The sequence below is a fragment of the Acomys russatus genome, chromosome 32 (assembly GCF_903995435.1).
Source record: "Acomys russatus chromosome 32, mAcoRus1.1, whole genome shotgun sequence".
Lineage (NCBI taxonomy): Eukaryota > Metazoa > Chordata > Mammalia > Rodentia > Muridae > Acomys > Acomys russatus.
The window spans coordinates 4,298,160-4,313,521 of NC_067168.1; the positions used below are offsets into that span (position 1 = coordinate 4,298,160).

At 39.6% G+C, this 15,362-nt stretch overlaps 1 protein-coding gene across 1 annotated transcript in view; it reads left to right on the forward strand.

The window, feature by feature from the left end:
• The first annotated feature begins 525 nt into the window (after positions 1-525).
• The window catches only part of Bmp5 (bone morphogenetic protein 5), a 124,982-nt gene continuing 110,145 nt past the window's right edge, over positions 526-15,362 (forward strand). The window contains exon 1 of the mRNA XM_051140299.1: positions 526-1,745. Within this exon, the coding sequence (XP_050996256.1) occupies positions 1,253-1,745 (493 nt within the window). The 5' untranslated portion in view covers positions 526-1,252. The remainder of the gene's footprint in view (positions 1,746-15,362) is intronic.

Consider the following 15,362-nt stretch of genomic DNA (forward strand, 5'->3'; position numbering starts at 1 on the left):
ACAATTAAGTTGGAGCTATCTAATTCTTTTTTTTTGGGAGGGGAGAGTAGAATATACTTGCTAATGATTCATTGTCTACTTTTTTTTGCCTTAAAATAGCTTGGTTGTCATTAAGAATCAATAAATTTATTCTAATTTTAAGTTTGTCCTTTCATTTTTTAAAAAGAGGTAAATTTTAATGACTTTCAAAAGCTAGAAATAACCCAAAATATGGGACTCAGACCTAGCAAGTTAACTTGCTACAACCTGAGACTTAATATAGAAATGTATTAAATGCATTCCACTAAAAAGACCTAAAACATTTCTGTATGGAAGGGTGGCAGAATTTCCAGCCTGCTACTTAGAAACTGGCTTTCCTCCTCCCTGGAACGTATGCACCCCATATACCACCCTCGACTGTTACACGCATGGTTCTAAAATTGCGAAAATGGAGGCTTTTCTGGTAGCAAAAGGGTTAACTTCTTTTTGCTTTACCAGTTTCAAATTACAATGAGAAGCCTCTTCTTTCCCAGCAGGGTTGTGCTTACATTTCTCTTTAGATCTCTCTTGAAGAGGGCTGGTATATTTGTGCCTGCTGGAGGTGGAATTAACTCTAAGAAGGAGGAAGAGATTGAATGGATTTACAGGGAGGATTTCAAGTAAATTCTGGGAAGCACATTTGCTTGAACAGTCTAACCTTGGGTCTTGGTTTACACTAAGACCATACAAAAGATATTCAAGTTATCACTAGGCTGCCGGGACAAACATAATTCCAACCCCAAGGTGCAGATCAGCGTAGATCTGTGTGATTCAGACCTCAGGATTTGTTTTGGAGAGAGTTCAAGCATTGGGAAGAAGTCAGAGCAAGAAGAGAAATTGGGAGCTGCAGTCCTATCAGAAGACCAGCTTTCGTCAGTTCAAATACCACAGGCCTGATTATCATAAATTCACATAGGAATGCATAGGCTATTTGATCAAATAATTTTAGCCAGCTTTTGCTACATCAACACGGCAAACGCTCTCAGCAACTGTGGATAATTAGCGATCTGACTTGCAGCTTGCTTAGTGATAAGTACTCTTGACTTGTTCTCCAACATTGGAAGCGGGAGAAGAAAGGACTGAGGGTGCTGTGTTCAGAAATAGCTCTGTCATGAAGAATAGGTAAATCTGTTTTCACAGCTACTGCCAAAGTGGACCTCCAAGGAACCTGGATTATTATTACTTTTTAAGTGGACAAGGATTAAAAATACCGACTTTGTGCCTTTGTACAAAAATGCATTGGACTGTGTTTTTACTTAGGGGTCTTGCGAGCTTCCTGTGGAGCGGCTGGGTTCAAGTGGGCTACGTAAAGGGAGCCTTGGGAGACAACCATGTCCACTCCAGCTTTATTTATAGAAGACTCCGGAACCATGAACGACGGGAAATCCAGAGGGAAATTCTCTCTATTTTGGGTTTGCCTCACAGACCCAGGCCCTTTTCACCTGGAAAGCAAGCATCATCCGCACCCCTTTTTATGCTGGATCTCTACAACGCCATGGCCAGTGAAGAAAACCCTGAGGAGTCAGATTACTTGGTGAGGGTATCCCTGGCAGGAGAGGCCAAAGAGGCAAGAAAGGCATCCACTGTGGCTTCTCCCAATGGGTATGCTCAGCGCATGCACTTATCCCCCAGGGGTCCTCAGACCACCCGGAGCCCACCACTTGCCAGCCTACACGATACCAACTTTCTGAATGACGCTGACATGGTCATGAGCTTTGTCAACTTAGGTATGTTGTTCGTTTATTTGTTCATCCGTGCTACTATAAAGTGGAAGTTTTTCTAAGTGGTGAAGTAGCTTCTTGGTAGGTGGCCATGTGTATATATTCATTTTATAAAATTCCTCTCCATAGCTCCTGTTTCTTTTCTTTCTTTCTTTCTTTCTTTTTTTTTTTTACACAGATACAAGATTTTGCTTTAGGCTACAGAGTCACATGTATTTAACACGGAAAGCTAAAGTCAAACAGTCACAGTTTGGGTAGAATTTGGTCCTTTGGGAGCTTATTAAAATTTAATTTAAAGATGTGCATAAAAGGCAACACTATAAAAGGGGGAACGGATAAGGATAGCAATGCATTGGGCAAAAGGAAAAAAGAAAGGAAGGAAGGAAGAAAGGAAGAACACAGTGTGCATGTGTGGGAAAATAGGAGTAACTTTCCAGATAATTTTTTTTGGTTAGTGATTTAATGAGCATGTGAATACATATTCATATCTACTCAAAATTCTCATCTAGAGGAAGAAATCAATCAAAGGTCTTTAAATAAAATTAACCAAGATCAAATGAAACTGGAAAATAATAACAGTCAAGGGAGTTCAGTGAAAAAATAGTTTAGAAAAAAAGTTTCAATCTAACATTCGTGTAATGACTAAAATGTACTCATAGCTAGTTGATTTTTGACATAGGCAAGATACATGTAAAACTTGCTTTTGTGATATTTAGACCAAATTCTTCTTTGAGATAAAAACTTTTTCATTTATTTCTGTGAATATCAGCAAATATATTAGGGAACAGCTTTTAAAATTATATTTCATTCAGTGCTGGTGATTCATGGTAGGTTTTAAATATTGACAGTCTCAAATGGCAGATCACCACCCAGTATTTCCAGAATATTAAAAAGTTTACCTACTTAAAATGACTTTGCAAAGGCTGTTTTAACTAAAAATAATTTAGTGTAAACTAAAGATGAATTAGCTATCTTTAGATGTTTAAAGGAAAGTAACATTAAACATAATTTAGTTTTAAGACTTAAAATTTCACTAACAAATTTAATAAACTTTATAGAATCAAGAACTTTATAAAGTAAAAACCTTTTAACATTTTAGTTTACAATGCAGTCTGGGTTGACTTCAAGATATTTTACTCTAAACCTACTTATAAATATCCTTGTATACTGTCTCAAAGGAAATACTTTTTGAAAAGTCAGATAGCAACCAGTCTTGGTGACACGTGGCCAGGTTTGTAATGTATGTTTGTTAATATGCTGTGGTCCTGGCATGAAGGGTTAGGGGCGTGCTAAATCATAGGTTTTGTGTTACCAGGACAAAGCTCTTAGTTCTGAGCTTTAGAGAAGCCATTGTCTACAGCACACCAGGTGCTCCGCAGGTCATCCTCCTGGCACTTTCTTTTGTGCATATAATTAGCAGGTTTCAGTGAGAGCTTTCCAATAGAACTTAATTCCAGATTGGTTTGGCTGTTTCTTCTTAGGATAAGGGTCATGGGAATAGTCCTCATAGTGCGTTTAATTTGCAGCTTTTTCGTTCAAGTGCATTAATATCCATAGAAAACTTTCATTCAGTATAACTAAATGTAAACCACGAAAGTCACTATATTCAGATGTAGTCATCTTACATGGACGTATACCATGTAAATGTCTAAATATAAAGCAAAACCCATCACTTTTAACTTTTAAATTATTTTAGTGGTTTTTTTCACTTTAGAGAAACAAATCTAAATGATTAGACCAATGTTAGTTATTTGTTTAGGTCACCTAAAATGTGACAAAAGAGAATTTGTGATTATGCAATAATAGTGAAGTCATTTATCTGCCTTAATAATATATTTCATTAAACTGAATCTTTTGACAATTTATAATATGCATTTGTTATTTTAAAAAAATATTAGATTTTTGAAATTGTATGTCTCTTCTTATAAGTACAGATAAAATAAGAAACAAACAGAAAACAATTTATTCAATGATCTCTAGAACCCTGTTTTACCATTAACTAATAATTTTTCTTTTAAATTAAAGAATTTTTTGGTGTTGGTCATAGTATGACAACGTAACTGTTTTTATAAGCTCATCACTCATATCAACATACAATTATTTATTTTATTCTAGGGAAATAATATTAGCTTTAAGCTTCAGAAACTTATTTTGATCAGGGCTAAACAGGTGATTGGTGACGTTTTCCTCAATAATAAACCATATGGTCTCTTCTTTATTAATAACCCCCAAATAAATGTCTCATAAGAAATGATTAGAAAGTGGATTCTGACCCCAGAGGAGTTTCTTGTAGCTGTCCTGAAGTAAAATTGAGCTACAATTTTATTACTCTTAAAACATGCCAACTCATATAACCAAACTTTACAGCCAATCACTACTTAGTGTAGAACTCACTTCTGTGTTTCCTCCGAGCATAAAACAAATCAAAGCATACGTGGAAAGGTAGATGTATAATGCCATTATAAACCAAACAAAAAAACCAAAATCCAGTGCTTTTAATGTAACATTCATCACGATGTATTACCTGCACTGTGTTTTACACTGTTACGAAGCTAAAGATGAATTTGCTTCTTCAGCATCTCAAAATATGTCCACGTCATGGAGATCAAGTTCCAGTGAGTCCAGTTAGTAGCAGTAGGGGGTGTGTTTGGAGGAAGCCACCTGGGTGTGTAAACGTGTGGGTGACATCTGTAACACTTCTAATTGTTAATTTAACTTAATCCAGATTCAGAACCATATCCAATAGAATATTTATTTTTAAACATTCATGTGAATTAGTATTGTTCTCATAAGTGAAAAAGAGTAAATTTAGTAAAAGATAAAATGTAAGTGATAGGACTTATGCTGTGTAGGCATCTAAACCGAAACAGACTCATTATTTTTACCTTTAAATTATTTTTAGCAACTTGTTCACTTTAAAGAAACAAATCTAAATAACTTGATCAAATATAGTTTTTGTTATAGTAAGAGACTTACAAGCCAACCTCCTACTCTCACATTATTGCATAACATGTAAATTTTTTGCTGAATTGATGCTGCTTAATTTTGTGGGGAAAATTATCTTTATGACAATTTTTGTTTTTTTATATCTTTTTCTTAAATGCTTACTTGGTTTATGCAAGTGAACAATTAAATTATATACCTTTAATACTTAAGTACAATTCCTGTCACATAAATATATGCCTGTGGGCATATTTCTAAAATTATTTTGAAATTGGATAAGAATTTTATCTAATTATTTAATGATAATTAAATTATTCAGTACTAAATATTTTAGAGCAGATCATAAAAATGGGAAATATGTGTTGTTTATTGTTTACATATATTTTTCTGAAAGTGAAAATTGACATTTGTGTTTATTAGTCATTTTTGGCTCATTGATATGTTGATTGTAAATCTTTTCAGATATATTTTAATAACATGTATTGATGTGAAAGTATAAAAGTATATAGACGTAACTTTTAAGATTTTCATGATTGATAACATGTTTAACATGTTATATGAAAAGGAAGCAGTGCAGGGAACATTAAATTAAGGCTTTTTTCTTAAAAATCAATAAGCTCTCCTGATATTGGGAACAATATAATGTTTATGTTCTCATTGACGTTGTTTCTGCTTTTGGCTGATTCAAGTGCTCAGTGGGGAGGGACTCGTACATGCACATGTGCAGGGACGGCACCGTGGCACGGAGTCTCTGCAGCAGGCTTAGTAACAGGTGTAATAGAAACACATCTGTAAACACATTCGAAAGAAAATTTAAAAGTATAAATGATAGGTTGAGAGAACAGATGACTTGAAACCACTGTAGCACATAGCCCTGCATTATCTTTGAAATAAGAAATCCCGATACTGGGCAATACAACAATCGCTGTTGTTGTTGTTGTTATTATTATTATTGTTGTTATTATTGTTATTATTATTATTATTATTCTGTTTGAAGGAAAAGAACTTATTGTTAAGGATGAGAATCTTTTCTTTTGTCACCAGTGATCATCCTCATTTATAATCAGGACAACTAGATTGTGGTTGTTAAAGCTATTTTATTGCCAAATGGCTGGTGCAGCTCCCGGAGGGAGAGTACTATAAACATAGTTTAATAAAAAATTTTATATCTTAAAGGTCACTTACAAAATAGCTAGTTTCAAAAGTCTAAAGACAAGTACCTGGGGGATTAGGAAGGAGTGGACCTATAGGCGGAAGGAGCTGGAAAGGCCCCAAGCACTGCCTCCAGCTCCTGACTCCCTCACCGTCTACACCTCCCCACTCTTTCCTCTCCCCCTGTCCTGACTCCAGCACTTAATTCTCTCCTTTTTAGTTTTGTGGTTTCTGGAGCCCCCAGGCTATCTTGGCATGCTGTCTTTACCGCTCCCACCCTTCCTGGGTTTTGCCTTTGGTCTTACTTTCTTTGTAACTAACGGCTTATATTAGTTGAAAATCAATTAGTTCCAGTTTGAGAAGTCAGGTACAGCCTCCTGTTTTCTCAGTGGCTGAGAAGGAAAATGCAATGAGGTGCCAGTTGCAGCCTCCACCCACAGGGAGGAGAGCGCCCCAGGGCATTAGAACCCATGGACTTCTGCTGTCCCTGCAGTGCTTTCTCTCACGCCCCACCCCTCCCTGCATTCTTTTCTACTCCATTTGAGGCTCCCTTTGACAAAACTTAATTGATGTTTTTGACTTAACTATTCTTAAAGATGACTAAAATTTACAAGGAAACAGAATTCAAAGCAAAGCAAAAGACTGGGAAGACTACAACACTGAATAAAACGAATCCAGCATTCAATTCCCCTACGTCTTTTCTTTATATTTACCTTTATTTAAGACTAATGCCACCAACATTAAGACATCATTTTCCTTATTAAATTCTCAATGGGCTAGATTGAGATGATGTAGGTAAGGCTGACGGAGAAATAAAATGCCGTTTTAGAAGTCCTTTTTAAAAAGGCATTAAGTGAGGTAGTTATTCAAAGCTGGTGCTGGAGGTGTGCAGGTGGAAAACGTGTTAGGAAATCCTACCTCATGCTGGCCCCAGCAGCTGATCTAACACCCCCAAGCGCATTAACTCTAACAAAAAGCCCTACCATCCTTCTGAGTTAAAATACTGACTTGGGGAAAAGAAAAGTATATGTCTCAGTATATGTGCAGAAAGAACACACAGACCAGCTACCATGTGTAGTAAATAATGTAGTAGCTTGGCTTAGGAAAGAAAAGAGAAGAAAAGAAAAGAAAAGAGAAAAAAAGAAGCCACAGGTCAAAGGAAGAGGTTTTCCTAACAGACAAGGGCTGAGATCACAAGAGCCACTCACAGCACTGGAGGGGAACAATGAATCCCTTCTTCTAAGTAGTATTTATGAGGTCCTCTTTGCACCTTCAGTTCATATTTTACGAGCCGGGCTGCGGGGGTGGGGGTTTCCCCCCCTTTTGCTCATCTCTTAAAATAATACCCGTGACTAAGATATCCTTTAAGCACAGCAGCTAGCCTGGTCAGCCAGCTCGTTCATTTGGAGGGGAAAGGGTCTTGTTTTCATTTCGCTGTGACGTTGGTTGGGAAGTTTAAGGTTCAGCTCACAAGGCTTGACAGTAAGATAAAAATAATGATGGGTGTGTTTATCTGCCCCTCCCCACCCAACCCCCAGAAATGCTTAAAGGAATCTACATAACCAAGCAGTCATCTTTGTAATTTGTATAAGAGTTGTTCAAACAGCTGTGGATACATTGAAAAAAAAAAAAAAAGAAAAAAAGAAAAACTTTGTTAATGTGAAAAGTATTTAAAATGTTGGGAAAGATATTTATAAATTACTAAGAGTAATATTTAGTGCTTTTGAAAAAATGTAACAATGATACTATATTCTTTGCTCAGCAGGTAAATAGCTAAATAAATATTATGTGATACTTAGATACCAAAGCCATGAGGGATTCAAAATAGGTATCATGGCAGTTAAAGTAAGGACCCACAATTCTATAATTTCTAAGATAACGAGTGTCCTTGTCTTCAGAATATATCCTTTATCTTCCTTTTCATAAGCAGTGGGGTATTAAAGGCCCTCTTTTTTTGTATGTGTCTGTCTTTTTTTTATTAGTAATTTATTCAGATTACAACTCAATTGCCATCCCATCACTTGTATCCTCCCATTCCTCCCTCCCTCCTGCTTTCACCCTATTTCCCTCCCCTAGGTCTATGACCGAGGGTGACCTCCTCCCCCACTATATGGTCATAGGCTATCAAGTCTCATCTTGGTAGCCTGCTTATTCTTTCTTAGAGTGCCATCAGGCCTCCCCACCAAGGGGAGGTGGTCAAACATGGGGCACCAGAGTGCATGTCAAAGTCAGTCCCCCGCTCTCCACATAACCATTGGCTAGATCAGTGTAGGGGTTGAATGTTTACTGTTGTATTGTCCTTGGTTAGTGCAATAGTTTAAGCAGAACTCCCTGGGCCCCGATCCACCCATCATGATGTTCTTCTTGTAGGTTTCTAGGACCCTCTGGATCCTTCTATTTCCCCACCTCTTAAGGCCCTCTTAATACAAGAAACAATTCTGTGTTTTAGAAACAAATGAATATAATAAAGTATATTTTAGATATTGTGTTTATTTAATCAGTTGCTAAAACCGAGTGTTAACTTGTTAATGTTGAATAGGCTTTCTAGAATTGTATGCAAGCTTTGGCAGTTGCCACCAAGCCTGAGAAGCTGAGTTGCACCCCTGAAACCCACGTGGTAGAAAGAGAGAAGTGACCCTTTTAAACTGTTCCCTGACCTCCATATACTGTGGTGCGCGCGCACGCGCGCGCGCACACACACACACACACACACACACACACACACACACACACACACACACACACACACACACACCAGTAAATGTTATATGTACCCAAGTGAGTGCATGACTTAAGAAATTCATGATCAAGCTCTGTAAAAGTCTATTTGCATTTTATTTGGTGCTGTTGGATGTCTCAGAACAAGAAAAACATTAAAGTTTGTAACTTTTACACAATCCTTTAATCGTGATCACTGGGCAATCCCAGCGGCTGTTATTTCCTGTGCACAGGTTTCTTTGGCAGTTATTACTGTCCTTAGCCTACACAGAAGTGTAGGAAACAGTCCTTCCAGAATATCAGTCAATAGCAGGTTACTGTTCTTAACCGATTCATTTGTAAATTAAATTTAAGTGTTGTCTTTTCTATGATTCCGTCATGGAGGTGCATGGTACGGAGGAGGTACATGCCTTGTTTGGAATCCGGCGTATAAGCTGGCAGGCAGTGTAGCCTTGAGCAAGCTGGTTGGGTTCTCCATGGCGTTGTCTCTGTCACTGGCTGTCAAAGAATGAAATAAATTACTGAGAACAGTGTTTAAAAGACATTAAGCATGGACAAGCATCTGGGATTGTTATTTGGGTTGCATTGGTGTTTAGCATTTGTAGCATATTTATAAAAGCGGCCACAAAAATCTGTGAATCCCAGTGTGAGACAAAACTGAGCGCGTCCCAGGGGGTGATGCCCTCCCCCGACTTCACCCCTTTCCACCTGCCGGCCTCATAGGTCATGAGAGTAGGAAAGCTATACCTGCCGGTCATTGGCTATAGCACTTGGAAGAATAGGCCACATACCTTGCCTGGGCAACACAGTGGAGCTGACCCCGATGGGGAAGGAACACGGTGGAGTTGGCTCAGGTGGTGCGGGTGAGCCGCCCTAGGGCATGAGAGCTGGAGAGCTGATCCTGCTTCCTGCTCATGGCCGCATTGGGTGGCCCTACCCAGAGCAATGCTGGGGAGCTCGCCCCAGTATGGCGGATGCAGGAGAGAAAGCAGATTGCTCAGCTCAGCTACCACCGAGACCCAGATCCTGGGCTTTGAGTTGGCCCACCTCAACATCTACATCTGTGAACCGTTGGATCGCCATGACACAGGGCAACAGCAGGATAACCCGGAGGTTCCGAGATTGACGGTGTCGCAAGAAGCCAGAGGTCTCCAACCAGACCAATGACTTAATGCAGTGAACGTTTGCAAGTGAAGATGTGTGGACAAAAGGTGTAACTGTGGGGGCACACTCTGACACACTACAGCTTCCACGACGAGATGTTCCTATGCTTTGTTTTGCTTGTTTATTTTTTGTTGTTTATTTTTTATTTTCTATGAGGGGGAGGTTGCAAAGGCGGAGGGCGGATATGAGGGGACTGAGAGATGGTTGGGACTGGTGTGCATGATGTGAAACTCACAAGGAATCAATAAAGAGTTAAAACAAAACAAAACGACTGTGAGCCCTTGTCTAAAAAATGGCCAGCAATTCAAAGATGGTGCCAGAGGAATATGAGACTAAAGAAAAGGCCCTACTAGGCTTGGGTTCCTCTTGTCTACGCTCACGGCCCTGGCCCTGAGTGTGGCGTTTGCTTACCAGGGTTAGCACCGAGAGCCACACCCTATTTATCCCTGTCTTACCCCAATGTCTGTTTAGAGTCCCAGAAGGAAAGGGGAAACACTTGTAAGCTGAATCATTTGAGGAAAATTTGATTAATATTGACATTGTTGTAGTCAGATCTTCTCAACAAAATGGAGGTGATAGTTCAGTTGCTCAGCACAACTGAGGCTTTTCGTCACTCTTAGGCACACGGTAAAAATTATTACCACAGGGCTGGAGAGATGGCTCAGAGGTTAAGAGCACTGCATGCTCTTCCAAAGGTCCTGAGTTCAATTCCCAGGAACCACATAGTGGCTCACAGCCATCTACAATGAGATCTGGTGCCCTCTTCAGATGTGCAGGTGTGCATGCAGGCAGAACACTGCATACATAAAAAATAAAAGAAATCTTAAAAATATTATTGCCAGAATCTCAAGGACAGATATATGGCAAAGGTACCTCGAGAGGAACCGTAGCCTTGGGAACAAAGGTGCTACCTCGGCAGTCCTTAGATGTCCGGCAGGGAAGGAAAGCAAGCAACACATTCCTAGACTGTGTTCTTGGCCGTGTTTTCCTTTCATGCTCCTTGCTGATTGCCAGAGAGCCTATTGACAGCCCTTGAAAACCTTGTGATGCTGAGGGCAGGGCAGCAAAATGTGGAAAAGAGCCAGCCTTGAGGTACAAGCTAAAGATGTTGGACACAAATGAATAAACAAATAATTGGATGCTTGGTCCTTTGAGTTATAGAATTACTCTACTTTCAATATAAATTACTCATATACATGTTGAAATTTAAGAAAAATTAACTTATGAATTTTAAATGGGGGAATCATATTTTCTCTTGAGAGAATTATTTCAGGAGTTGAAAATAAACTGGTGAAAATAAACCACCCCATTCTGGGGGCGCGGGCGGGTGAGGGGCGGAAGATCTGTAAGTTGTCTATACATTGTTGATTTTCAACAGGAGAGCTTCTTTAGAACAAATTGAGTTTTTAAAAATGATAAAGCAAACATGTAAAATTCCGCCCTCCCCACCAAACAAAACAAAACAAAACAAAACAACAACAACAAAAAACCTGCTAAAGAAAGAGAAATAGCGACATTAAAAAGAGACTTTGGTACCCAGGCAGCAGATTTAGCATGGGACATGCTAGAGAGCCAACAGTCACGGGTGAGTGCAGAGAGCATCGCACTTTCCTTCTAAAGCTTTACCCTAAGCTGTTCTTTTACAGTGATTCATGTCTGTACGTTAGCATTTGGGTTCTGAGCGCAGTCATACAATATCCTAGCACTCACATTCCACGATTAATGCTGCAAGAAAACATAACGTAAGGTAAATTGGGGTTACTGCCTTTCTTGCTCGCTACCTCCACTCTCCTCCCCAGGTAGAAGTTTCTGAGTCACAGAAGCAGAATTTAGTAGAACAGCAGGCGTTTCAGCCATTTGCTTCTCATAAATAACCCAACCCCTGAGGCTTGAGGCTGAACCCACCTTCCTCTCTCTCCTTTAATCACGAGAAACACTGGCTAGAGTGCTCGTTCCTGGCATCTTTCAGGTTCTTCTTCAAATTTATAAGGTGTTATTATTTTACGTCTTAAATTTTCCTTCTTAAAAAAGATAATTTTTACTTTTATCTTATCTTATAGGTGCTCTGCCTGCACGTATGTCTGTGTCCTATGCACGTGTGGTGCCCCCGGAAAGCACCGGAGAGGGTCAGATCCTCTGCAACTAGGGTTCCGGAGGGTTCTTACCTGCCATGTGGGTGCTGGGAACTAAACCTGAGACTTAGGCAGGAGCAACAAATGCTTTTAAATGCTGAGCCATTTGCCCAGGCCCCAAATTTCATATTTTCTTTCATTATTAAATGTGCAATAAAAGACAGTTTAACTTGATTTCGTGCAAATAATTATGTTAACAAACTGGAGGAAGGGAAAATTGCTCATCAAATGGCCAGCTAGAGCTCATTAGCTGTACTCTAAGCTGATGGGGGGCAGGGGTGGGGAGGTTGAGGGGATGGGGGGCTGTTTCATTCTCTCCTTGGTTGCCAATAGGGTTTAAGTGTGAGGGCTTTGTGAGACTGCTAATATACCAGCTTTGATTTGGAAAGCTGCATATCTGTGAGCAAAGGATTTCACTTGACTGGAACTGTTTTTAACCCTTTCAAGTAAGGATCACAGGAGAACACTGTAATTTGGATCTGGTAGAAAGTGTTGCCGCAGGCCTGTGTAGCACACAGTCAATGAATATGGCCCCCCCCCCCCCCCCCCGTTACTGCTACTAGAACAGACACCAAGGAGTCTAAGGCTAGCAGAGATTCACAGTCCGCCAGGCTTTGGTGTGTGGATGCATCAGGAAAAAAATTGCAAGACGCGCGTTCCTTTTCCTCTATCCAGATAAAAACCAAACGAAGCGTCAAGCTTCATCGACTGCTTTCATGTGGAACTGTTATGGTTTGACGTGGAGAGTGAGCATGCGCTCATGTGTTTGAGTACTCTCTTCCTTGCGGCTGGTGCTGTTTTGGGGGTGTAGATAGTTTAGACCCGAGGTTTGACTGGAGGAAGAATCCTGCTGAGGGCAAACACCAAGGAAGATTATCTCGATACTCAGTCAGCAAAGTCCCTCTGCTTGCTAGTTGGGGCTACAGAAGGAGTTACCACACACTATGCGACCAGGAAGCCATCTGCTCTCAAGCCGTCTGTGACTGCGTCTTCTCAAGTCATGAGTCTACAGCAGCCTACCTCTCACACACTGTTGCTGCCAGGTGCTTGGGCACAGTACTACAAAAGGAGCCAGTAGGACTCCTGTGCTCCATAGGCAACACTGGTGAAGTCAGCTATGGAAGCTCTTTCAGGAGACCTACTGTGGCACTCCCCGGTGAGGCCCCACAGCCATGGATTCTGTGATGAGCCTCTGATAGGCGCTTTTCACATTACCGTCTTCAGATTCGTGGAACTACTGTGTGATTTTTTTTTTTTTTTTTTTTTTTTTTTTTTTTTAGTGTAGCTGAGAGATTATAACGAAGGGGAAAGAGAATACAAGCCGAAGTTACAGAATTGAAAGATGCTTGGTTGAAAAAAAAAAAAAACCAAAACCAAAAACCAAAAACCAAAAACCAAACCAAAACAAAACAAAAACCAGACCTTCTCCTAATGACCCTTTGAAGAACGAAAAACAATAGGCAGTTTTTAACATATATTTTCATAAGTCAGTTTGTTCTTTGATCCTTAATTTTTATGGCAGGCACATGATGAAAATTTAGGTGAACAAACTCCTGACTTTCAACAAGGAAAGTCACTGTTCTCCAATAATCATGGAGTCCTGGAGGCTTTAGTGTTGCCTGTAATTCAGATTAAGTTTGAGTTGATGAGTTTTCATTCAGAGAGTTCTCATTGTCAATTGTATCCTTAATGCAAATTTGTTCTGTTTAGAATTCAGCCTTAAATTCTGTGGCTTTGTTACATTATTTGTTTGTACTAATTTTTTCCCCAGATAATGGCTACCTTGTTGTTATTTTGTTTAAGTTGCAAAAATGATTGTAATATTTAAAACAGGTTGAGAGCATATGAGTTTGATTCCAAATTACCCAAAAGGCTATCCATGAAGTATATATAACTCAGATCATAATATTTATATCGACTCTTGATATTTTATAATATATTCAGTGGGAAAATATATACTTAATAAGAATCCTCAAAGTAATTAAAAATAACCATTCCTGGCTTTTAATTCACTTTTTAAAACACAGACTAAGACCATATATTTAACTTAATTCCAGAATCAAGTGAAACTAAAGATAGTAGCAAACCTGTAAAAACATGTATTGTTATTCAAATATCTATCTTGAATTAACCTCTTGTACATAAGGAAAATAGTTTTAAAATCTCAGCCCCTTTTATGTAGTGTGTCACCTTGAACAGACCCCAAGGAAGCCTTTTAGCACAAAGGGACAAGAAGCAGTGGGGGAGCCATGGAGCAGCAAGCCTATGGCTCCATCAGAAAGCTGTGGAGCTACAGGAATGCACTGGGGAGGTTCCAGCCATGTTAAGGGAAATATCTTAGCAGGCTTACATTTACTTCACAGTGGGTGCTAACTGTACATTCCAGGCAGGCACAGCTCAAATGCTCAGAAGTTATCTGAGTTGTCCTCAGGAAGGAAGGGCAAAGGTCATCTAAATTTTCAAAAGTTAGTTGTTTGATCTGTCTGTGTCTTGGCCTTTGGGTCTGTGTTTCTTGTTTAGCTGTATTTGATTAAGCCTTTTCCCAGCTTTCTGTTGTTATCTAAACTATGTTCAGTGTTTGTTTTGTTGCTTTATACCATCAATTTGATACAGTTTCAGTTTGTAATGAGTCAATGGAAATGCATTTCACAACTTGTGAAATGGAAGAGAGTTCTAAGAATTGGCCTAAGGCCATCTTCCTTGTACCTTCCTGGATCTGCCCACGCTACTGGACATTGGATAGTAATGACTAGTTTATAGTTAAGAAAAATTGACTAGTATTCTCTGACTGTCTTACTCTTTACCAACAGTTGACTCTTACTGTGGAAGAAGATAGCAGCAGATTATAGATTTAAATATTTTAATTATTTCATCTGTTTATCTATCTATCTATCTATCTATCTATCTATCTTCTATCTATCATCTACCCGTGTGTGTGTGTGTGTGTGTGTGTGTGTGTGTGTGTGTGTGTGTGTGTACTCTTTTTTTTCCTCAAGTGGGACCTAGAAACTAGAATCTTGAGTAAGGGATTATGTGGCTGTAGCTTCCTGAAGGAAACAGGTGGTCATGAGGCAGAAGAAAACAATTGCTCTGTAGCCACCAAGGGTACCAGTCTGTGTGCCAAGCTATACAACTTGTCAATTACAAAGGGGCTAGAACTATGATTGATCTGTGCTGTTGATTCCGCTACTTAGTAGTAGATAAGCATGGCATGAACAAGGAGTAAATTTGACAGAGCAGGAAACAGCTAGGAAGTCAGAACTGGCCTTGGAGGGCTGGCTGGAGATTGAGAGGACAGAATAAATCAGCTAGAGGCAGGAAGGGCCGCACTGTAGGGCCACACAGGAGGAGTTGGTCTGCAGCTAAAGGTCCCAGTCGTGTTTGAGCTTCCCTGACCCAGACTGACTGGTGACTCTCACGAGACACTTGCTGGAGTGGAAGCCGAGGGCTATGAGATAATGGCTGTCCGTAAACAAGGGAATTCTTTTTTCAGATAGAAAGAGACAGGCATGGT